Raw genomic sequence first — 25,090 nt, 5'->3', positions numbered from 1 at the left:
TATATGTATGTGTGTGTGTGTGGATGCACTGTTTATACTGTTTATATGTGTGGTGGCACTGTATATACTGTATAAACGCCATGCACCCTTTCCTACTTTTAGCACCTTCTTTTGACTATTGATGTCATGATCTGCTCTGATAGCTGGCCTTAATTGCTCATTTCACTCACCTGCCTAGTTCTGCCAAGTTCCTAATCATCTCTCCTCATTAATAGAGGAGAATAAGAATAATCCTAGATTTCTTTTTAATACAGTTGCCAAACTCACCCAGAGCCATAGCTCTGTTGAACCGTCCATTCCACCTGCTCTTAACAGCAATGATTTTATGGGATTCTTTATAAATAAGATTGATCTTATTAAAAATAAGATCATAAGCACTCCTCTATCCGCGATTGTACCTGAGGTAGTCATGGAATCTGAACCGGGTTAAGACTGCTTTGATCCAGTTGAACTTTCTGAATTAGCAAAATTATTGTCTTCATCTAGGCCTTCAACTTGTATGTTAGATCCAGTTCCAACCAGGTTATTTAAGGAGGTATTCCCTTTGATCTCCTCCTCCATTTTAGATGTGATTAATCTATCTCTGTTACAGGGATATGTACCTAAAGCTTTTAAGGTTGCTGTAATTAAACCTCTGCTTAAGAAACCGTCTCTTGACCCAGATGACTTGGTTAATTATAGACCTATATCCAATCTTCCTTTCTTATCCAAAATTCTTGAGAAAGTAGTTGCCAAACAAGTTTGCGACCACTTACACCATAATGAACTTTTTGAAGAGTTTCAGTCTGGCTTTATAGCTCATCATAGCACTGAAACAGCTCTGGTGAAAGTCACTAATGATATTCTCATGGCCTCAGATAATGGACTTGTATCTGTGCTCGTCCTGTTGGATCTTAGTGCTGCATTTGATACAGTTGACCATAATATTCTTTTAGAAAGACTTGAATATTTTGTTGGAATTAAAGGAACAGCACTAGACTGGTTTAAATCCTATCTATCTGATCGAATTCAGTTTGTTTATGTTAATGATAGATCTTCAACACACTCAAAGGTTACCTGTGGAGTACCACAGGGATCAGTGCTAGGACCAATTCTCTTTACTTTATACATGCTCCCAATTGGTAGAGTTATTAGACAGCATGGGATTAATTTCCACTGTTATGCTGATGATACCCAGCTATATCTGTCTATAAATCCAGATGAAGCTAACCCATTACATAGATTACAAGCATGTCTTGAAGACATAAAAACCTGGATGACTCTTAACTTTCTGCTTCTGAATGCAGATAAAACAGAAGTTATAGTCTTTGGACCAAAGTCTCTGAAAAAGAAGCTGATTAGCCAGTCACTTCATTTGGATGGGATTAAACTGATTTCAGATAATAAAGTAAAAAATCTTGGTGTTATTTTTGATCAGGACCTGTCATTTAAATCCCAGATCCAAGAGGTTTCTAGAATTTCCTTCTTTCATCTGAGGAACATTGCAAAAATTAGAAATCTCCTGTCCAGGGGTGATGCTGAGAAACTAGTCCATGCATTTGTTACTTCAAGGCTGGACTATTGTAATTCTTTACAATCAGGAAGTCCACAAACTGTAGTTAAAAGCCTTCAGCTGATCCAAAATGCTGCAGCCAGAGTTCTAATGAAAATGAAAAAGAGAGATCATATCTCTCCTATCCTGGCTTCTCATCATTGGCTTCCTGTTAAATCAAGAATAGAATTTAAAATCCTCCTTCTCACATATAAAGCCTTAAATGGCCAAGCTCCATCTTATATCAGAGATCTGATTGTTCCTTATGTTCCTAACAGAGCACTTCGCTCTCAATCTGCAGGTTTACTAGTGGTTCCTAGAATTTCTAAAAGTAGAATGGGAGGCAGATCTTTTAGTTATCAGGCTCCTCTCCTGTGGAACCAACTACCAGTTTTAGTCCGTGAGGCAGACACCCTGTCTACTTTTAAGACTAGGCTTAAAACTTTCCTTTTTGATAAAGCTTATAGTTAGGGTGGCTCAGGTTATCCTGAGCTCTCTCTCTATAGTTATGCTGCTATAGGCTTAGACTTTTGGAGGACATAGGGACCCCCATTTCATCATTCTGCTTCATTCTCTCTCTGTTCTCCTATTCTGCAGAATCTGTTTGTTCAATCTCTAACCTTCTGCTCTCTCTGCTTTTCCTCAGAGTAGCTTTGCCTCGTCTGTTCCTGTTTGGCTGTGACGTCATCCAGGAAAGAAACATCAGCTGTGCTGCTTCCATCAACACCCTTGTTTGTAGATGTTGGAGATCGGCCTGTCTTCAGGTGTGGTCCTGTTTCTCTGGCCGTGGCTGGGTGGATGTGCTCTCTTCATCCTCTGGCATGGGAGCTGCCTTGGAGCTCGTCTGCCTGGCTGTGTGTTTCCTGGACGGGGCCGCCTTTTACAGCTGCTTTTTGTATCTCTGCTTCTGTCTCCTTGAACCCCAGTCGGCCTTGGCAGATGGCCGCTCACACTGAGCCTGGTTCTGCTGGAGGTTTCTTCCTGTTAAAAGGGAGTTTTTCCTCTCCACTGTCGCTACAAGCATGCTTAGTGTGAGGGATTGTATTTGAGTCAATGAGTCAATGCAATCAACTGGTTTTCCTTAGATAGAAAACTTTGTATCAATTTGACTGTATGATCTGGTTGAACTGTAAAGTGCCTTGAGATGACATGTGTTGTGAATTTGGCACTATATAAATAAACTGAATTGAATTGAATTGAATCTCTGATTTCATCCACATGTAAGTTCTGGTTTATATTCTGTCCAGCCCAGCTATAGAGGGTAGATCATTGTTTGTTTGATGTTTGTTCCCAGTTTGCCTTCTGTTAGTTTCCTTCCGTCAGTTTTAGTTATGTGTAGGGTTGGGAATTGAAAATATTTTCACGATTCCGATTCCCTTTTCGATTCTATGAAACGATTCGATTCTTTATCGATTCTTTTTTCGATTCCAATTTGGGGGAAAAAGGAGAACAAACAGTTTGATTATCAGAATCAACTTTGTTTACTTAACTATTGCACAATCTTAACTCAACAAGATCAAGATGTCCACAGGAAATGTGAAACTGGAGTAACATCTGTGTTTAAATGAAAAATGAATACAAGAACAAACTTAATAACCAACAATGTCTAATAACAAATGATGGGATAATAACCTATTTTAAATAACAAAAAATACTAATTATAAAACAGTAGTAGCACTGCAAAAAATGTAAATCTAAATAAGTCATTTGTTCTTAAAATAAGTTCATTTTTTCTTGAATTGAGTAAGTAAGTGAGACATTTTGCCAATGGAACAAGACAATTTACATTTGAAATAAGAAAAAAACTATTGCATTGTCTTATTTCAAGTGCATATTATCTAATTATCTTATTTTAAATGTAAAAATACTCATTCCATTGGCAAACTATCTTATTTACCTGCTCAAATTAAGGGTAAATACACTTGATTTAAGATATTTTTACTTAATTTCAGATCGTTTTTGCAGTGAGGGAAAATTAACAATTCTTTTGCAGAAAGATGAGCATATCTGCTTTTTCAGGAAGGATACGGGATCTTTCAGCGCGTATGGTGTCTCCAGCCGTGGAAAATACCCTCTCAGATGGGGTGGAGGAAGCCTGCACACAGAGGTAATTTTCAGCCAGTCCAGATAGCAAGGGCAGCGTATCTTGCTTGTTCCACCACCACATTGTGGCGCTATCCCTGCAGGGGATGGAGGGCAAGCTTTTACAGAGCTGGATTTCCTGATCTATCCTCTGGGCTAAGGAAAGACGGGGCTTTGATTCACAAAGTGACCGCAGCTCGTTGTCTTCCTCCTCGAATAGTTCTTCCAACTTGCGTAACTTGCGTAACTTGCGTAACTTACGTAAAAAACGTGACGTAAGTCGTGCTCCCCAGAGCCGGCGCTCTAGGCTCTGGTGCTGCGGGAATCGAAAAAAGAATCGTTCAGCGAGCTGCCAAACAATGCCATGGAATCGGAAAATACGCAACCGGTTCTTAACAGGAACCGGTTTTCGATTCCCATCCCTAGTTATGTGTAAGGTTCATGTTCCAGTGAGGAGCTTATTCTGAAGCCAGTTTCCTCAGGCAAGTAATTCCATAACCAGTGTTGAGAGCGTTTCAGCGTTTCCCCAAGCCTTTTGTTTTCCTGATTCTGTTCTCAGCCACTGTCCCTGTCTATCCCGTCCGAACTGTTCCCCTGAACCATGATTGGACTTCTGCTGGATTCTGCCTGTCTGTACGTTTCTGTCTGAGCTGGATGCTCGATGCACGAGACTCTGATACTGTCCTCCCAGGTGCATTTTAGTCTGAGTTGGATGCTCATCAAACAGGACTCTGAACCTGCCTTCCCCTCCAATGGATTCCTGGAACCCGGATCTGTTTGTTCCTGAGTGGATTGGAACCACTGACCGGACTGCGGACTTCTGGATCCCACTGCTACTCCAGTCAGATTTGAATCCTTGTCCTGGATTGGAGTCATGCTTGCTCACTGGGGTTGCTACATCAAGGACGCTCTGGATGGCTCAGGGCCACTTCTCATTGGCAGTGCATCGGCTATCCTGCCTAAGATTGAGAGGATGGACTGAACTGTTTAACCAGGTAGGTGACTCACTCTAATAATCATCTTCTGTTCAGATGATTGTGGTCACTTACCTGTGTTTCTCCCTAAACCAAAGTGTCAGTGATTGGGCGGTGACCCGCCCCTTCCTTTGTGTGCTTTGTTTCTGTTCTGTTCTGTTTTATTTTAATAAACGTTTTGAACTTTCCTACTGACTGTCTCATCTTGAATACTGGGTATACTTTGAGATCAATAAAGTCTGTCTTATCGTAGAAGCAGAAAACTAACACTACAAACTCGCGGCTCCCACAGCCTTGGTTACATTTACATGATTTTTGCCCAGAGTGATTTGAGAAGCTGTTCTAGTTTGTAACAAGTTTTTTAAAAGCAATGAGGCTGAGATGGAAGCTCCACCATGCTGTCCAGCCAAAAAGGCAGAGGTTAAATGAAGAGAGAGAAGCCAGCACTCTGTTTCTCTGGGTTTTCCCACCCTGGAGTGTTGGACGGGGCAGGGCTTTAGGCCCGTTAGTCTGAGCGGCTCAGTGACCGCATGGCTACAGTAAAACACGGAGAATGAAACCACAGCCATATTTAACACAGCAGCTACAATAAACACAGCTTTTAAAAGCTGTGATTAGGCTGAGGATGAAAGAGACGCCTACCTGCACAGCTCCAAATGAAAACAACAGGAATGTTTCTGGGCACCAGCCCATGACAGGTTAATGAGACCCTGTTTAGATCCTAAAATTGGTCTCATTTCCTTTTAGAAACACATGACATCAACAAAGGGCCCAGAATGAGTTTGAGCTGATTCTCTGATGATGGTAAATAAGCCACTGATCACATTTTACCAGGCGGCTCATATGAAACTACTGGAAATGGAAACAGAGCAGGTTAAATTGAACAGGAAGAGGCAAACTTACAACATGTCCTTGACTGTGGCACAAGCTCCCACAGCCTTGGTTACAGTTACAAGCACAGCCTGGTTAAATGACAGAGAGCACATGCATTGATAAATGGAGGGACTTTGACCAAGAACCTACAGTAAGAAGCAACATAACATACCTGGTTTGTTCCTTTGAGCAGATTAATGAGGACCTTGATGCTCCCACTCCTGCAGATGGTGTCTTGTTAGCTGGTATCTGAGCAAACTGTCCCAGAGCTCCCAATACATTGACCAGAACCTCTTCAGGCTGATCAGTTAGCAGACCAATCAGGATATGCAGAACGTTGCTCTCCTGAAAGTTTTGAGGAACAACAATGAGATGCTTTTATTCTAATATAATTACGCTGGTTTGATTCGTTTATTTCAGAAACTGGTCAAATAACAGACCAAGTATCAGTTGAACAGATTCTTTTGCTTTTAGAGGTAAGGAAAACCCATAAAACAAAACTAACAAAGTTAGTACTCAGAACCTTAATGATCAGGTTCAGTATATCTGACCCATTTGCTCTAGAACGTGTTCAATGGTACGTCAGAGTAAAGCTAAAGTTTAGAGACGTCTGCAGCACAGACAGACCAAGCATATCTGAAAACATCAGGATTTATTCTGCTTTAACAGAAGAGCCAAAGTGGGCTGACCTCAGGTCAGGGAGTCCAGTGAAGGTAGCAGCTCACAACATCTTAGCATCCTAACAATAGTATGTTTTTTTTTTTTTTTTTTTTTTTACATAAACTTCATATAATCAAGGTTAACAACATCATATCGGTCTAAAATCACTAATTATGATGGGGCAACAGTTTCTGATTATTGTGGAAACCATTAATATTTATTGTGACTTTAAAAATAAATTATTATTTTCCATGTTATCGTGAATAAAATCAGTCACACATTAAATATCAGTGATGTTACTGCCAGACCAACAGAGTGTCTTCTGAACCAGACTCTGTGCATATCCAATTTGTCATCAAGTGTCTGGGTCAAAAGTCAAGATTATGTTGCTCCTAGCAACATCAGCGTTCAGCTGTAACCCGGCAGAACTAACCCTTCCCACGGATCCTCCCAGCCATCCTTGGTCTTTACTTTGTAGAACCAAACCTTGGAAGTTCTTCCTCCATCTTTAACTGTGTGTTTTGGTCTTGTTTGACTTTGCTATAGAGCAGGGAACTATAGTAAACATTCAGAAGGGTGATACTGTGGGTAAAACCTCAGCAACCATCTGATGTTCAGCTCAGTTTTCTGTCCGTTTTTACTCCCAGTTATAGTTGCTGGCATCATGGTCTGTTTGCTATTCTAGAAAGCTAAGGTCATTTGGTTCTGGTCAGTCTGTGGTTATTGAAGATTGAACAAGAGCACACTGAGCAATGTGATATTCATGATCCTCACTGCCTTATCTAAATAACAATGGGTGCATTAAAGCAGGTACATGATGATGACATCTTCAACTCCACTCCACAGAGATAAACATGCTGCAGAGGGTCCTGATGGTTGCTTGTTTTTTAACTCAGGGTGGACAGCAGGAATCTTTATCAGACCTTCATAATGTAGCTGAATGATTGATAGAAGAATTGGCTTGAATTTCCTCCTTCTCTCTCTTCTCTTTGATCCTGTTCTGAATCTGCTGCATGTCCTTTTCAACATATGTGCAATTTAGGAATATAGTTGGTGTAACATATCAGCATTTCAGACGTTAATCAACTGCTGGCAGTTGGAAAAAAAGAAGAGTAAATAATGTACCACTATAAAGAGATATCATTTAATATACTTCTACTTTAGCTGCACAGCCTTTAACAACAGAGGAGAAAAAGGTATATGAACTGGACTTTTAATCACAAAATAAGGAGCTATGGTTCTTTTACAAAGAATGTATCACAATCAAACTAACTAGACTAAAGCTATTCTTATATACAGCCACCTTGAGCAGAGCAATTTTATCGTAAGATGGAAGGAAGCCAGGATTTGGAGCAAATCTCACAATCTGGACCCAAACATTACTGTTCTGGCAAACCCACTGCTGGCCTTGGCAGCCTCCACTTTCCATTGCAGAGTTATTGCCTCAGCCTTTTGTTAAGGCATTTTCCAGCATTTCTGTGTGTCTATAACACCTCTGTCCACAGACACAAGAGGCCACATCTGGATACAACAACAAATCTGCACTAAATAATGTTTCACTGTTCCTCAGTCTGCAGATTTTATTCAGAACTTTGTCCTTGGTTCAGTGGGAGTCCTTTAAAAAGCACAAGGCTGTGACTAAATTATTTCTACACATTCATGTTAAGATTGTTTTATATTTCAGGGCATCAATCATTTCTAATTTAGATGCATCATTAATCAGGGAAAGTGTTCACATCTGCTGCTACTTTTCTCAAATCCACAAGACCTCCATTCTCTCCAGACCTTGTAGATCATCAGTCAATGAAATCAAATAGAATCCTGTTTGCAGGAAGACTAGTTTAACTCATAGACAAGATCCAACCCTGCCTCCAGTTATTACAGCAGTCTGAAACATTTGTGAAGAAAGTCTTCAATCCTTGTTAAATTAGCAGCCTCTATTCTTCTGACAGTGAGGCTTAAATCGCTTCACTCTGAGCTTTTGCCTGATCCAGACAGTTGATCCTCTAACCCACAGGATTATGTTATCATCATCATCATCATCATCATCATCATCAACATCATCATCCTCATCATCATCATTTTTGTGTCAGTTCTGATCCAGGAAGTCAGGGTGGATCCTTATGAGAGCTTGGAGCAAACCAAAGAAGAAAAGTGTTTCAAACCGTTTCACCTCAGCTGAAGCCTTAAGCTCCATGTTTGTACTTCAGGACGTCGTCTCATGAGCAGCTTGGCTGCAATCAACAGAAGAAGTTTCAGATTGATTAATGTTTCTGAGGTATTAAATCACTGCATGTGGGTTACACATTACACTCCCAGACTCACCCTGAAGACAAATCAGTGTTTCAAGGGCTCCCCATTGGGAATGTATTGCTGCCAGGACTCTGAGGGCATCATTTATTTTAGAGGGAACATTACTGCCTTAAAACTAATCTGACAATAAAGAACAAGTCAGAAAACGTTCCACCCAGGATAAACACTGCTTCAAGAAATCCCTGCCCTACATGACTAATGATTAAAGCTCCTGTCAGCTCTCTGACATTAAAGGCTGGTAACACCGTGATCCTGACTGGTCCAGTGCTAATGGGCCTTCAATGATTTTACTGAGGCCTATAATGTTTGAACATCTACCCGATCCTCTATTAATGGAGGAAAAGTCTGAATTCAAAAGCAAACTCTGACATTAAAGATCAGAGCTGAGAGAATCTGAACAGAAACTTGACCTTTTACTCCAATAATCATTTTAAGAAGACAAAAAGGGAAAGAAAGGAAGATCTGACAGTAGAGAAGAGTGGAAACAACGACACAATGGCTGCGTCTCAATTCGCAGGCTGCGTACTTCCGAGGACGCAGCCTACCTAGCCTCCGGAGGACCCAGACTCGGTAGGCTGCTCCGGAGGATCCTCAGCCGTTGGTAAATGGGACGGTCTAGCCTTTGGAGCACTTCCTGGTTGCGACACGACGTCATCACGTTTACCCCAAACACAGCGCGAAACGAAATCCGACAGCTCGAGAAATACGGAAAGAACCAACAAAAAAATAGATATGGACATTTTTATTTTTTTTATTTACTTGTTATTGGAGGAGGAGAGTCGGCTTTGACGGCTTCGGCGGCAGCAAAACCTGCGACGGATTTTTCTCAGGCTAGCAGTGCGCAGTGGAGAGGTAAGATCTACCTGCTATTATTCTAACCCACAGGGGCCTGCTAATGATCAGAATATACCAGCTATTAAATAAACTCTTGTCAGCAGATTGATGAATAGGTTTAAATATCAAATTTTATATTTATTTGCAAGTTTGTGATTTATTTGTTTGTAACTTTAGTAATTTGAATTGAATAGTTAAATGTGTACAAACCCTGTAAATAACTGACTTAAATCACTACTTTCACTATCACTAATGTTGTGTTGAGAAGCCAAACTGTTGAGAAATAAATCATTTTTGTCTAAATTGTTATCCCCTTACTGCCTGATTTTATTTGCAATTATATATATATATATATATATATATATATATAAACATAATACAGGAAAGAAAAATCAAAATATAAAAACATAAAAAATAAGTTAAATAGTGGATCTACATGAAGTAAAATTTAATTTCTAATAAATCATGTAATAAAGATAAGGAAAAAAAGATAGATGACTGAATAAAAATAAATATTTTTGTCTTTTTTTTTCTACAGGTCATAACAGCCCCAGAGGATGAAGAGCAGGACGACATGCCAGAGGATGAGGAGGGGGAGAACGTGTAGGAGGCAGTCAGTGGTGCTCTATGGAGGGACCAGCTGTCTGCCGAGGTGTCTGCCCTGGAGGAGGGTCTACCCGACCACCATTACATTTAGATGGCAAGTAGAATCACATTTTAGCTGTTCTTATTTCAGGGTTATAAAAACAGTTTTAGTAAAGTCATTATTTTCTGCATCTTCTTGAACATTTTTAGTAACATGGCAGCCATCGATTGGATCAGCAGTGGAGAGAGGCAACCCCCACCCACCAGATGATGTCCCACTCGCAGTCAGAAGACTCCAAGCTCCTCTGTGTGGCATCCCATCCAGTCCAGCACCACCAGGGACCCAGGGGCTCAGTCACAATTGTATATATATATGTTCTCTAGTAATATTTACTGTATATCTTTTGTAAATAGTTGTAGTAGTTAATTTTAAAATCTAATGTCAATAGTTAAAAATGTTTAATAGTTTATTGTAAATACTTGTTTATTGTAAAGTTTATTGTAAATACTTGCTTCTCTAAAAATAAACTGATGTCACTGAGAAGTTGTTCTAAGTTTGCTTAAATTACAAAGAAGTGATGAAACAGATCATGTAAAAAGGTTAAAAGACTTTAAGAACACACCGACAGCAATAACTTTTATAAACAATTTAATAATTTAATTTAACAATAACAGCAACACAGAACCTCAACTTGTTAAAAAAAACACCAAAAAAATAATAACATCTGTCCACCATCCTCTCCAATAAATGAAATAATCTGTCCATCCTTTCCCGCCTCCCTCTGCCATCTCATCTCCTCCCTGATTAAATCCACCAACTCGTCACTCCTTCTTCTCTTCCTCCTTTCCCTCCTCTCTCATCCTCATTCTCTTCCTCATCTTCACCCTGATGCTGCTCAGCCTCTGCAGCACCTGGCCCTGGTGTTTCCTCAGGGATGGAGGCAATTAGGACAGGTGGGGCAACAGAGGGCCTCTGTCCTAATACCTCATCCATGAGGACAAACCAGGGCCAGGTGGCAGCAGTAGGATTCCCACTGACCCCCTGCCCTGTCCAAGGATCTTTGCATTCCTATAGTAGAGGAAAACAATGTGTGTCAACAGATGCTATTTTCTGTAATGTTTCTTTAAAGCTAGAAAAAAGGAAGGTTTCATGATTTGGATGGATTGATGAAATTCTACAGAAAAAGACTGGAATGGTAACGTGGAGATTACTTTTTCAAGCTTACTCAAAATGTAAATTAACATGAATATAATAAATGAAAGATGTAATTTCCCTACACACACACATACATATACATACATACATATATATATATATATATATATATATATATATATATATATATATATATATATATATATATATATATATATATATGTGTGTGTGTGTGTGTGTGTGTGTTTCAATACATTATCCAAACCTGAACATACTTTGTATTTTTTTTTTTTAAGTTGTCCCACACAAGGATCACTTCTATCACAAATATGAGATTTACAAAAAGTGGCATCTGGGCATCATTTGATGTGATCAAAAGATTATATTTGTACGTTGGTGTTTGAACAGGACTTCTTTTAACTTGTGTGACTTACATAGAAATGCAACATGTAGATGGAATTCTGCCTCTTCCCTCCATCCGACTGCAGCAGTATTTTTGGCCCCGATGATAAGGTGGTCATTTTATCCACTCCTCTGTCTGCTCCCTGGAACAAAATGACATGTAAAGCATATTTCTGTTAAGTCAACAGGCAAAATGACTGTTCTGTATAATTACGCCTGTATTGTTCTTCGAGCGAATTATACTTTAAACCTTATTATACTGTACTGTAAATAAACTATACATTATTGAGTATTAAAACAAAATGTTTGCAGTATTGACAGCCCAGTACAGCTGGACTAATGTTATTTCTTCAGCTGCATTAAGCTTTAACAGCACTAATACTTTGTAATAAACTGTATGAGAATAAATAGATCTGATTTGTGAGGGATACGGCTATCAGTACAGTAAGATGTAGGTTAAAATAAAAAATAGTGACATTTGTATGAAGGCTTTTAATTGTTGATGAGCATCACGCATCAACAGGTTAGCTCTAAGCTTTAGCTTTAGCTGCTCCTACACATTCCGGTGGCTCCGTTACCGTCATGTATTTTAATAGATGTTCATAAAAAAATAAATAAAAAAAAACTACTTACATTTAAAGGTGTTCTCCGCACTACTGTCGGCGCTGCTGCTGCTTTCGGTTGTCCGTAATTTGAAGAAAATCCGACTTTCTTCTTCTTCTTTTTCTTCAACTAAAAAAAAAAAAAAAAAAAACGCGCAAAGCACCTCGGGAAATCTAGCGGGAGGCGAGGCCACTAAGGACGGTTGCGATGCATCCTCAAAATTCGGGGAAAAGGAGGACGCATTTTGAGGCTGCATTTTAAGCGTCCTCAGAATTTTTGCCAAACGGGACGGCCTCCGCGCAGCGTCGTGACGTCACCGGCCTCAAAATGCGTACTACCAAGTACGCAGCCTGCGAATTGAGACGCACCCAATGAGTCCTGACTGAGTGATGGCTGCAGAGAAAACTAGCAGATGTACTGATGGCACCTCATCTACAGAGCTGCAGAGGTGAGCTGAACCCTCCTGTTCTGGATCCTCTGCTGCTGTTATTTTTCGCACACTGACAGATGGCTGTTGACCACATCAGCTCAGTAACACATGCCCCAACGGTTATTGGCACATGTGGGGGAAATGTCTAATTCCTATTAAAGCTATTTGACTCAGAGCTTTGGGAGATTGCTGCTCCAGTGATCAGGTAGAGATTTGTTCATCGGCGTCGCCAGACCCCATTTACTGGGGCACGTGCCCCAGTATAAATGAGCTGTGCCCCAGTATAAATCTCATGAATATTTGCAACATTATTACATTTTTTTAATGCATCAATTGAGATAATTCCAACGGAAAGAGACGTATATTTCTACTCAAATGCGCAGCAAGTGTGTTGGTAACTCCAAATTGAGGATGTATTAGCGCCCCCACGTCAGCGCATGTCACTGCATGAACTGCAGGTAAATTAACGCGCTGCTCTCACTGAGCTGGATGGGACACTGTGCGGCCACGACGCATTTTTAGTTCTGGTAACGTTTCTTACCTGTCAATTTTATTATTTTCCCAGTGAAACCACATGATTTATAGGCTACTAACTGAAAATTACTGCATTGGTTTGTAGATGGATATCAGGAAATTCCTCACATGAAGCAGAGACAGGGAAGCAGTAAAACAAGATGAGAGAGAGGGAGGTAAGGTCCCGTAATGAATTAGTGATTTAAGCTAAGCAGTTACATTAGGGACGTTATAAGCAATATGATAGATATTTACATAATTATAAATTTACATTTTTTTTTTATGTTTCCTGTAGAGAATGAGAATGAAGGTGCTGGAGTAGGAAAGGGAGGAGGAGGCGAGACTGACAGGCAAGAGACAGGAGAGACAGGTGAAGGACAGGAGAGACAGGACCATGAAGGTGATGAGGGAGCAGCAACCAGCGTCCACAAACAAGAAGGAGACATTAGTGACTTAGGGGGAAAGCATGATGGTCCTATACAAGTGAAGTTGTCCCACTATCCCCAGCACAAATTTGGAGTAAAAAAACGTTCATTTAATTCAAAATGGTTTGAAAGCTTTTCCTGGTTAAAAAAGAAAGCCTTGTCATCAAGGATATGCAGTGTGTTTTCAACTTGCTTGATAACATCATGTTCGCCACACTAACGCAGGTCATCCAGATCTCCCTCACCATCCCAGTCTACAGCTGTAGTTGTGAAAGGTCATTCAGTGTGTTGAGAAGGATCCACACTTGGCTGAGGTGCACAATGGGATAAGACAGGCTCCATCATCTTGCTATTTTATCAGTTGAAAAGGAAGAACTTTCTAAGCTGAGTCACAAGTGATTGACCACTTTGCAAAAATGATAAATAGGAGGTACACTTTAATGCTCAAAAAATAAAAGGAAAACTTAGCTCAGGATGAGTTAAAATTTCCCCCGAACTAAAACTCTGTAACCTAGGAATTAATGATTACTTCAGAATGTGTATAAGGAAACTTTTTATTTGTCAAAGTTGTTGATGTCTTATTTTTTATAGCTGCAATGTTGAAAATGTTCATGTTTGTTAAAACAAATATGCTCTTATACTCATCAATATCTCAACTGGTAATTTTGGTAGGAATGTATCAGGGTGGGGCAGTGTGCTTGTCTGTATTTATGTATGGAAGGAGGGGCATATGCACTAGGGGGCCAGTGCCCCAGTAAAGCTTTGTGCCTAGCAACGCCCCTGGATTTGTTCAAGTACTTCTGATCTGTTATCACAGAAACACAACAAGAACAAGCAGAGAACATGTGTTCTGTCTGTCTACCATATGGTGTTGGACCATGTGGCAGCATGAGTCCAGGTAGGTTAAGAACTAGTCAAATGTGGAGCTGATGGTCCGTGCATACATAGCTACATTCTCCATGCTGACTGAACACTTCCAAATGGTCCCAGTGGCAGCAGCCAGGAGCTGCTTGTTGTCTGCTTTAGCCAGCAGTGAAACCAGCGCCTGCAGGCCTTTGGAGCGGCGGACCAGGTCCCCGTGTCCGTTGGTCCTCTGCACACTGTAAAGCAAATGAGAGGCCTGAGAGAGATCTGCAGTCTGGCTCTGACCAGGAGGCAAAGAGGTCAGGTGTTTGTATCCTTAAATAGTTTGGTCCAAATAAACTGTTTTTATAAATGAGCTTTCTGTTTCCACACAGATAAAGTACTGAGCTCTGAGCAGAGCAGAAGACAGAGAAGCAAGCACCTTGAAGATGGCACAAAGCATCTGGAGCTCAGCGTTGCTACTCCTGAGCTTCTTCACCAAAACCTCCACCATCCCTTCACTTTGTATGGCAGCCCTGTAGGTTTTCTGTGTAACAGAAGAAAACTACAGAATAACAGATGCCATCGATATTGAATAAAGATTAACGGATGACGTTAAATCAATTGGACAAAGTTCTTTAAAGTTTTAATCGTTAAATATCATCATGTGGAGCTGAATCCCAGTGACCATTTGCAGTAAGAACCATTTAAAGAATTGAATTCCCACGTTTCACAGCAAAGGGCACGACTCCCTAGCTGGGATCTCCGCACCTGTGAGGTCCATTCCTGCAGGGTACCCACAACAGGGACCAGCATGTTCTCCTGTGGAGTCCCAAGTAGGCATCCCAGCAGAGGGATCCCTCCAGCGTTGCGAATGGCCTCCTTGTTCTTGGTGCTTTTGCTGCAGTTCCACAGAGCTGAGGCTGTACAGCGGGCCACCTGCAAATCCTTCTCCATGTTTGCTCTCCGCTCGGCTTGAGTTAGGGAAGCAGTCCAGCAGCTTCACCTAATCAAAGAGAGGCCCCCAGACTGACATCTTATTACAGAGCAGCAGTTGGACAAAACACCTCCATGGACTAATCTCCATGCCAATGACCAATCTAAGCTAACAGTGTGTGTTAGTGAAGATTCTCAGTCATCCAGGTCATAGTCATTCCAAAAACGTAGAAAAAAAAAAAAAATTCACTGGACTTTGTTTTCAAGTTTGGAGATATTTCGCTTCCCATCCAGGAAGCATTTTCAATTCAAAATGTCAGAATTAGCGTCAAGTTTGACGCTTTATAGAGTAGACCAAAACAAAGTCTTGCTTTGGCTTAGAAAACATGCAAATTGAACCGGAAGAACAGGTCGGCCCCTTAGGAATGGGAAGTCGTTTGGGTTCTTTGTCAGCCTGCAATACCTGAAACTGGTCTATGCCTCTGAAATGGGGGTCGTCAGGGGAAATTGTTGCCCTGGTTGAGCACGCAAGATGTTTTGGTCCCCTATATGGGGGTGGGGGTTTGTGATGATAGCGGGAAGGAATCAACTGTATTGCTGCATTGTAGGATTTTGAAAGCTGAAACTGGAGTCCACCCTCTCTTTTTAAGGTTGTTTTTTCTTTTCTTAACATAAATGGCTTCTTTCAGACCCCTTTCAAACCACCTGTTCTCTTTGTCCAAAATGTGAACATTCTGGTCCTCAAAAGAATGTCCTTTGTCCATAAGGTGTAGATAGACTGCCGAGTCTTGTCCAGAGGAGGTCGCTTTTTTGTGTTGGGCCATGTGTCTGAGGATCAGAGAATTCCTCACTGCATTGAATTCCATACACCACTCCATTCATATTTGGTCTGGGGGTTTTGTATTTAGGATGCACTAGTCTCTGTTTAAGGGTCTTTTTTGGTTTGAAATGTACTAGGATTTTGTGTTTGAAGAAAATCCTCTTAAGTTTTTTAAGAGACTCCAGCAACATATTGGATGACTGTGTTTTTGTATTTAATCTTATTTAACAGTTATGTTCTGTTATGTGTCTTTTGGATTCCCTTGCTGATTTGAAAAACACCCAGATTGGGTATCCACAGGTTTGGAGAGCATCTTTGATGCGTTTCTGTTCTTTGTGCGGACAGAAAGTTTGTGTTCCAGTGGGTGGTGTGAGTCAAACAGAAGATGTTGGTCTGTGTTAGTGGATTTCCTATACACCTAAATGTTGACGTTTCCATTTCCTTCCATGCTCACCAAATTGTCCAGAAAAGGTAGCTTGTTCTTGTTAGCATCATCTCTGGTGAATTTGGGATTGTGGTCAACTGAGTTGATGTGTCTTGTGAAAACTTCCACTTCTTTTAACTGGATTTTGATGACTGTGTCATCCACATACTGTCTTGGTGGTTTTTCTCTGTAGGTTTCCAAAGCTCTCTTTACCATTTCTTCAGTGTAAAGATTTGCTACAATTGGTGACATGGGAGATCCCAGGGCACAACCATGCTTCTGTCTGTAAAAAATACCTCTGAATTTGAAATAGGTTGTGCAAAACAAAGGTCCAGTAGGGTGCAGATCTGGTCTGGATTGAAATTAGTCCTGTTGTTTAGGTCACTGTCTTGTTGAAGACGTTTCCTGGCTTTTCCCACTACCATTTATATAAATATGCTGAAAAGAGAAGTACCATCAAAGGACAAACAGAGTTTCTCCTGGCGCCATCTTTAAATGTTTGACTTTGTTTACAAAGTCTTTGGAGTTTTCTATGTGATATGGTTTGTTTCACACCAGAGGTCTAAAATATTAGTAAATTGTTTAGCAATGTTGTACGTTATTGAGTTGATGCTGCTAACAATGGGTCTAAGTGGTGTTACTTCCTTGTGAAGTTTTGGGAGCCCATACAACACCATTAAAAGTCCAGTGGATTAATGTGAATGCAGACAAATATGCTTCAACTTCCCCCCCCCGTTGTTCTCCAGTTCCTCTGCAGCCTTTTAGAACCAAACCTCAATCTTCCAGAGCTCTTACTCACAGGTTTCCCAATTCCTCCATCTTGCCTGACGATTCTTCTTGCTCTGCGGGACGTGGCCACGTTTTTTTATGGTCTCAGTAGCTAAGGCCTGAAGCTCCTTCACGGGTGAGTCCAGGTTGTTAACCATCCTCTGCAGGCCTCTTATCTGTACAATGGTCTGTCAGAGCTGAACATTCTGGCTGATCTTTGTCTTTAAAGACTCAATCTGATCAGAAATATTTAGGACAAAAACAACAACATGGAAGAAGGAGCAAGAATCCAAGCATCGCTTTATGATAACTGTGCATTCTATGGCAACATGCGGAGACACATTAACATCTGGAAGTCAAACACTCAGCTGTATTTCCACTAAAAGTAGCTAACAAGTCTGAATCAAGCAGTTTAACCAGCCTCCTGACATGTCCTGCTGGTGAATAACAGCTGCCCTGTGTCTCTAAAAGTGGTTTCCTACCAACACTCTGGGTTCAGTCTCTAAAACCCAGACTAGCTCAAAGAACCAGTTCTGCTCATGACTACAGTCCATCCAGGTACAGCTTCAGCACAGCTTCTTACTTTGCATCTGATGTTGTCTGTATCCAGAAGGTTCAGGAGGACTTCCAGCCCACCTAAGTCCTGGATCGCCACTTGGCACCAGTTCCAGATCAATCATGGCGCAGAGAACCAGCACTGCGGCTGTCTTGTCGCCTTCCTGAAAAGATGAAGAATCAGGGGCATGAAATGGTCAATAATTCTTATTTTGCATTCAATTTCTATTTGATAGACTATCAGATTCACAGTCCCTGGGACTTGAAGTTTTAAACTAGCTGGTACTGACTTTACTCATTCTGAAATATTTATTGTATTAACATGAATTTTTTCAAGAAATATAACATGAATTTTTTTTCTATACACTGAAGTGAGTTGCTTTGAGAAAAGCAGAACAAATGTTTTTGCATGTACTTTAAAGCAAACGCTAATAAATAAAATAAATTTTAAAAAAATGAATTATAAAGGTTTTCTCATTAAGGTCAAAAATCTAATTTACAAGTGATATATGTCTTGATAAATAAAAAAAATACAAATTCTCACTTAGGAAAATCAGCTGGATTAATGAGAGATTCACTGCAAGCTCTTCTAGTTGCTATGAAACTGTTTATAGAAAAGCTTCATCGTCTTGTCTGATGAAATTCTGTAGGTAAAACAGGATGAGCCCGTCTGAAGGATCAAAGCAGGACCAAAAGCTTTTTTTATGAACTGGTTGTGAGCCACATAAAGATATTTTCCACATGTTACTTCGTCTCTTCCTGCAGGTTTCTCTGCCTCAGTTGCTAACAGCAGAAATCTCCACATGGCTGAATGGAGGTCCTCTTCTAATCTCGTGACTCCAGGCCAATAAATCACAGCACTAAGTATGTGGAGCAGGAATGATGTCAGCAGAGCTGCCTGTAATTCCATGTTGAGACTTTATCTGATGCTGTTCTGCAGTGACCTGGACGCGCTGCTAGAAGGAGTGAACTTCTGTATGAAGTGGTGCTCAGAACTGACTGCTGTGTTGGATTGGTGACAGAAGGATTTAGGCCCCTGACAGAGCTTTGCAGATCTTAATATTAAAGGGAAGAGGAGGAACCAAACAGAGTTTGAACTAAATAGGATGGATCAGTCTTCTTTTTGTAGGTTCAGATGGAAGAATTTCAATAGCTCTGAAACAGAGTGACCTTTTATTAGTGGACTTTCTGTCAAGTTACAGATTGTATATAATAAACACTCTGTTCAAGCATAACAATATGCCTCACTGAACTAAGCAACAGGGCACGCTAGGCCATAGGTCCATGATCAACTTTTTTGTTGTATATTTTGACCTTCGGCTGCAAGTCTGCGACAACCTTGGACATCCTCCATGACTCTGATGGCCCCAGCCCACCTCTACGCTGTCATCTGCTGGACCCCTGGCAGTGCAGAGCAGTACCGAAAAAGGCTGAACAAACTGGTGAGAAAGGCCACTTTTTTTCTGGACTTGACTCTGGACTCATTGGAGGAAGTGGCTGAGAGGAGAGTGCTGTCCAGGTCATTCATCCCTGCTGCCACCAGACTTTAAAATGTGGCACTATACGTCAATAACTTGGCAAAAACTAATGTGCAATCACTCTTTAGTGGCCTGTGCAATAACCAGTTTTTTATATTTAATACCCAACACAATAACTATGTTTATAAATACCTATTTATGTAAATTCCCATTTAATGCCCTGTGCAATAAATCTGAATAATAGTCCTATTAAATACTGTAAGATACTTCAGCTGTTTTAAACATATATATATATAACAGCTATGTATGGACACACTGAATATACTGTATATATCCCCCAAGCACCTTGGTTTTTTTTTTTTTTCCTGTTGACACCTTTCTGACTACTGAGCCGATGTGACAAATTAATTTCTCCATTGTGACATCAATAAAGTCAATCAATCAAACAATCAACAATCGTGTGAAGAGACGGGTGGAGCTGTCCACTGATCACCACCTGGTGGTGAGCTGGATACGCTGGAAGAGGAGGAAGCCAGACCGGCTCGGCAGGCCTAAGAGAGTAGCGAGGGTATCCTGGGAACATCTGGTGGAGCCCTCAGTCGGGGATGTCTTCAACTCCGACCAACAGGAGAGCTTCTCCCAGATTCTGGGGGAGGGTGGGGACATAGAGTGAGAGAGGGCAATGTTTTCTGCTTCCATTGTCAATCCAGCTCCCTGTAGCTATGGCGGTAAAGTTTGCATTGCTTGTCGTGGCAACAATTCCCAAACCTGATGGAAGACACCTGCAGTGTGGGATGCTGTCAAGCTTTAGAAGGAGTCCTATCCAGGCTGTCTGGCTTTTGGGACTCCTGAGGACTTTGGAGAGGCCATGGAGAAAGAGTGTCAGTTTGTCTCAAATTGATTCTGCCAACTGTCAGATGCCTCAGGAGGTGGAAGCAGTGCTTTGTCAACATTGTTTTCAGTGGGAATGAGGAAAGCTAACCAAAAAGAGGACATTTCTGGACAGTAGAGGGAATACTTTGAGGATCTCCTCAATGAGGCTGACCCAACTTTTATTGTGAAAGGAGAGATTGGGTGTTTGGGGCTGGATTCCTTCATCACCCAGTATCAAGTCACTGAGGTACTTTAGAAAATCCAAATGTAGATAATATCAGGCTGTCATGGCTGACAAACCTCTTCAACACCGCACAAAGGTCGGGGAAGGCACCCCAAGACTAGTAGACTGGGGTGGTGATTCCCCTGCACAAAAAGGGAGACCAGAGGGTGTGTTCCAACTATAGGTCACAATTCTGGTTCAGCAACTAGCGTATCTAATCTCTCTGCTGGCTCCCTGCTATTAAGACCTCCTGGAAGTACTGCAGTTGGTTCACGACCAAGTGTGAAATGACAGGGTTGAGAATCAGCCTCCAGATCTGAAGACATAGTTCAAGACTGGAAAGACGTGGCCCTTCCCCAGTTGCTGCCTCAAGTTACAGAGTTCCAGTATCTTGGGGTACTGCTGCATCCTTCCTGTTGATGTCAATGTATTTATAACAGGGAGGATAAAATGGAGCTTCTACTTTAACAACAAGGCTTTAGAAAGTTGCGAATGAAGAGAGCATGATAAAAAACAAACGCATGGATTCAAGTCAGTCAAAAACTGACTTCAGTCTGCTTTCTGGACGCTGTGAGAATCAACATCAGCCTCATAGAGGCACAGACCTGTAGTCATCCAGGTAGAAAAACAAACTCTTTAGAGCCCTGGCCAAATAGTCCTCCATCAACATCATTAAAACACAAAACAGAACATCCATGTGTGGCTAAGTCAAAGTTTTGAACTTCCTACAGAACAAGCAGCAGTTTGTGGTGTTAGGGGAAAACGATCCCCTCCTAAAATCAAACAGATATTAAACTCTAGCTGAGCTTCAACGCTGATGGTGATGATATAAATTGACTGTAGGAATAAGGCCGTAAATAACTGCACTGTGTGGATTCCAGAGAGATGGAAAGCTGGGACATATTGGTTAGAGCTACAAGCATCTTTGTGATGCAGGAACACACACAACCCTAAAGCAGTTACCAAAATCCTGTGTTCAAAGCTTCAAATTCACTCAGCAGTGTTGATCTAATCTCACTGTTGTCACTTTTTACATTGTTCTTTCGCTTTCTGGAAACAGTCAATTCCTCCTATCAGACTGGGAATTTCCTTCCAGTAGTTTCCATTTTGTTGAACTAAAATTCCCACAGACAGATTGTTGGCTGCTGGATTTTCTACTGAACATATCCTGGTTGCAGTGAGCAGGATCTGATTGAGCAACAAGCTCTGGAGGTCAGAAGGTCATCAATTCTAACAGGAAATCATTCCTGAACATTCAGATCTTCTGGATCACTATGGTTAGGAAGTTATGTGTTAGGTTTATTTAATGATGATTATTAATGTGTGTTCATATGAAACATTGTAGAAATGAGATGCTCCACTCCTGTCTCATGATTCAGTCAGGAAACCATCCTGCCTTGTCATTCTGATGGAGCATCCTGTCTTTATGAACTGATCAATTGTTCTGTCAGAACAATACTCTGTTTGTAACCATGTGTCATGTTCTGTTAATAAAACGCTCTGCGGAGGAGGTCCGGTGGAAGACAGTGTGTTTGAGTCTGGGGTTCAACTGTCTCTCCCTCTGCAGAAGCCGTATGAAAAATCCCTTACTGTGTATTGCAGTTCTTCTTTTGCAAACCTACATTTATGAACCCAACACTATGAAGGGATATTTCCTGATGAAAGACGAGGGACAGGTTGTGGAGATCCTTTTCTACTTGAATCTGGCACAACGACAGAGACCAGATAATATCTAACAGGGATTAGTAAAGGAAGCAGGGAATTCTCTCCAGTCAGGTATTCTGAGGTATTCCCAGCTAGTCTGGGTAAGAGCTGCTTCTGTCTTCCTTTGTCTCCTTTCATGTTTTGACAAAAATATTCATCAGATGTCCTCTCCTATCCATCACACACCAGCATTATCTGAATTTGTTAGCAGTGTGGGAAAACAGGACTACAGGTACTGCAGTTAGACATAAACTTCCCCCGGGACCTGGGCTCTATGTGCAACCAAACAGGTCTGGGTCAGGACCACCAGAACTGAGCCAAAGGCTTCATGAAGGCTCTCCATCCAAGAGCTTTAAATAGGAGAAGCCTCTATCTGGTTTCCTCTGACATTCTTTACTCTCTGACTGATCCTTGATAGAAACAGCTGAGAAACAGCACTGAGAGTAAAGGAGCTTTGGAAACAGTGATGATCCTCAGAGGGAGAAGTGAAGAGCTCTGAATTTACTGCTTCCTGTCAGCTATAGCCTGCTTTCACTCTGCTAGAACAACTCTCACTAGTTCTGGATGAAGTCCATCATAGACAGAACCAACAGTGTAACTGGAGATGTTCTCCTACCTTTAGGTCCTGTACTAGATTCTCGATGTGCCAGTCTTCAGAGGGCATGCCTGTGTTGATCTCTGAGCGTCGTACTGGCTGCTCCTCTTCCTTCTCCTCGTGCTCGCTCTCAGGTAAGCTCTGGCTTAAATGCTCCTTGAGGTTTTCCTAAAGACACCAGACAGCAGATATCAGCACACCTCTGATTGTAGAGAAGAAGATACGTAGCAGTCAGGCAGAGGATCCATTTCAGGACCTGGCATATCCTGCTTCTTTCTGGGAGTTTAAATGGATAAGCAGCCTCATCATCCCACACAAGAATGCTCATCAACCATGTTCATGTTGAAGTTTCCGATTAGAACTTCCACAAGCCCTAAGTAGCAAGAAAACACATAATTAATAACTTCACCAGAGGATTGCAGCCGTCATCATACAGACAGCAAAGACTCTTGTTGAGGGTGTACATGCAGCCAGAGCTGTAGATGTTTCATCAAAGCTGCAGAACTGCTTGGATAAGGAGAACTGGGCCCTGTAGACCAATTTTATCTGGTCCCAGTTCCACTGCTAGACGGCTCCCATAAACATTCATCTGAGTGGTGAATGTTTATGGGAAGCTCATCTGAGTGGTTTTCAGGATGAATAAACACTGAATCCCAGTTTTCAAGAGCCACTAGGAATTTTGTGTCCTGCTGTGGTGTGGGACTGAGTGGGCCCTTCACTGTGTCTTCACTGTGCCAACAGAGAACCATTAGCAAGGAATTACTTCAGATTAAGATTAGGAATTTTTCAGTGATAACAACATACTGAGCCTACTTGCACAATGTGAAGCCATTCTGTGGGACAGATAACCGCTAAAAATGACAATTTATTGGTCGCAAAAACCAATAAATGGTAAAAAAAACATTTAGGTTAGTTTTACATCCTAAGTGTTTTTACAATTAGGATGTAAAAGCTAAGCCACTTATGATGTTTTTTACTGTATAATGGAAGACAGAATCAATCTGAAAAACCCCATGATATGATGCATAGGTCCTGTCTATTACAACAATGTATTTAGACTTCATCTTCACCTGCTGCTAGGTGATGTCACCAGAACTGATAAAGTGATTCATGACCATTCAATAAATAAAACTCTAATATAGTCATGTTTACAACAGTCTATGGCAAATTGTTTTGATGTGTATTAGTTTGAATTAATATGCATTTCTGATACCTGAAAAAATAAACCTTGTCAAAATGACAATTTCAATCAAAAAAACATGCTTCACATCTAGAATAAACATTCTGCATGTCCATGAATATTCCTATTTTTACTGGTTATTATTATTATTATGACTATAAAGAAATGTATTTCAGATATTACAAATATATATTCAGTCATATTTTTTAGGAGGACAATTTTAAGATCTGTCCAGGGACAACAGATGGAAAAAAGCCTTTTGGCTAATTCTGGTGCATTTGCAGGAATGCTTTTTAATGTACACTGTCCCTGTCAAATAAATAAATAAATTTTATTAAAATTTCTTGGATATAAAACTTAATTCTTACTCATATAATTTTGTTTTGTTTTTTAACATTCTAAAACTCAGTTTCTGCTGCAAAACTGTAATTTAGAAAATATATTATTATAGTTCAAGCTAGGAGTGGGATTTTTATCAGGAAGAATTTTATTTTAGTGATCTACAAATGGAACAACAGAGAGGAAAGTACTTTTAATAAATGTAAAAACGGCCTGCCACTTCATATATACTTACTGAGGCGACAGTGGCGTTCAGTGATGGGACTAACGGCGTTGAAAGTAACGGCGTTACTAACGCCGTTACCTTGTTTTAGTAACGAGTAATCTAACTAATTACTTTGACTGTAACTATAACGCAGTTACCATTGCAGGCACCCCGTTACTGCGCGTTACTCAGGTCGCACAATGAGCCTTTTTTCATGATAGGACTCGTGCGCAGCTGCGTGAAGCTGACACCCCACCCACGTCAAAAAACTCTGCAAATAGACTGAATGGTTAGTGCAACGTTAGTGCAGATTTGTGCAGAAAAAAATATTGTTTGTGCTACTTTTGTTTAAGAGATATTAAAGATTTATTTTAGGTCATCCAGAGGTGCGCGCCTTGTCATGAGAGAGGGGAGGATGAGAATCCATCTGTCAGTTGAATAGGTGGGTGTTTCTGCTGGTGGGTGTTAACGTACAGCACACACAGAGAGATGGAGAGTGAGGATGACTCCAGCAGCAAAACAGCGTTTTCCACATGGAAATACCGGTGTTACGTAGAGCTGCGTTTCCCCATCACATAACGGTTTCCTCTGCATCTCCACACAGCGCAGGCGGCAAGAGTCACCGCGCAAGCGACAGGAAACGCGCATGCTCGCTAAAGGCGCGCAACAGTCGCCCTGTGCTCGCGCCACAGGAGAACTATGGAGAGCGTGAACGATCAAATGAACCTGACAACAGCCAGAAATGATAGCCTGTATGGAGAAAGGG

The 25,090-nt window shown here is 41.0% G+C and overlaps 1 protein-coding gene across 1 annotated transcript in view; it reads right to left on the bottom strand.

Moving 5' to 3' along the window:
* Positions 1-5,486: 5,486 nt before the first annotated feature.
* The window catches only part of odad2 (outer dynein arm docking complex subunit 2), a 34,204-nt gene continuing 14,600 nt past the window's right edge, over positions 5,487-25,090 (bottom strand). Inside the window, 14 exon segments of the mRNA XM_038268980.1 lie at positions 5,487-5,549; positions 5,633-5,694; positions 5,697-5,805; positions 14,334-14,456; positions 14,458-14,481; positions 14,667-14,771; positions 14,996-15,199; positions 15,201-15,230; positions 17,204-17,269; positions 17,271-17,408; positions 17,756-17,831; positions 17,833-17,891; positions 22,622-22,768; positions 22,825-22,876. Coding sequence (XP_038124908.1) covers positions 5,487-5,549; positions 5,633-5,694; positions 5,697-5,805; positions 14,334-14,456; positions 14,458-14,481; positions 14,667-14,771; positions 14,996-15,199; positions 15,201-15,230; positions 17,204-17,269; positions 17,271-17,408; positions 17,756-17,831; positions 17,833-17,891; positions 22,622-22,768; positions 22,825-22,876 — 1,258 coding nt within the window.

This window comes from Cyprinodon tularosa, unplaced genomic scaffold, assembly GCF_016077235.1.
Source record: "Cyprinodon tularosa strain WSP-4 unplaced genomic scaffold, ASM1607723v1 ctg713, whole genome shotgun sequence".
NCBI lineage: Eukaryota > Metazoa > Chordata > Actinopteri > Cyprinodontiformes > Cyprinodontidae > Cyprinodon > Cyprinodon tularosa.
Note: the sequence above shows the minus strand (reverse complement) of the source record. Positions and strands in the feature narration are given on the sequence as shown.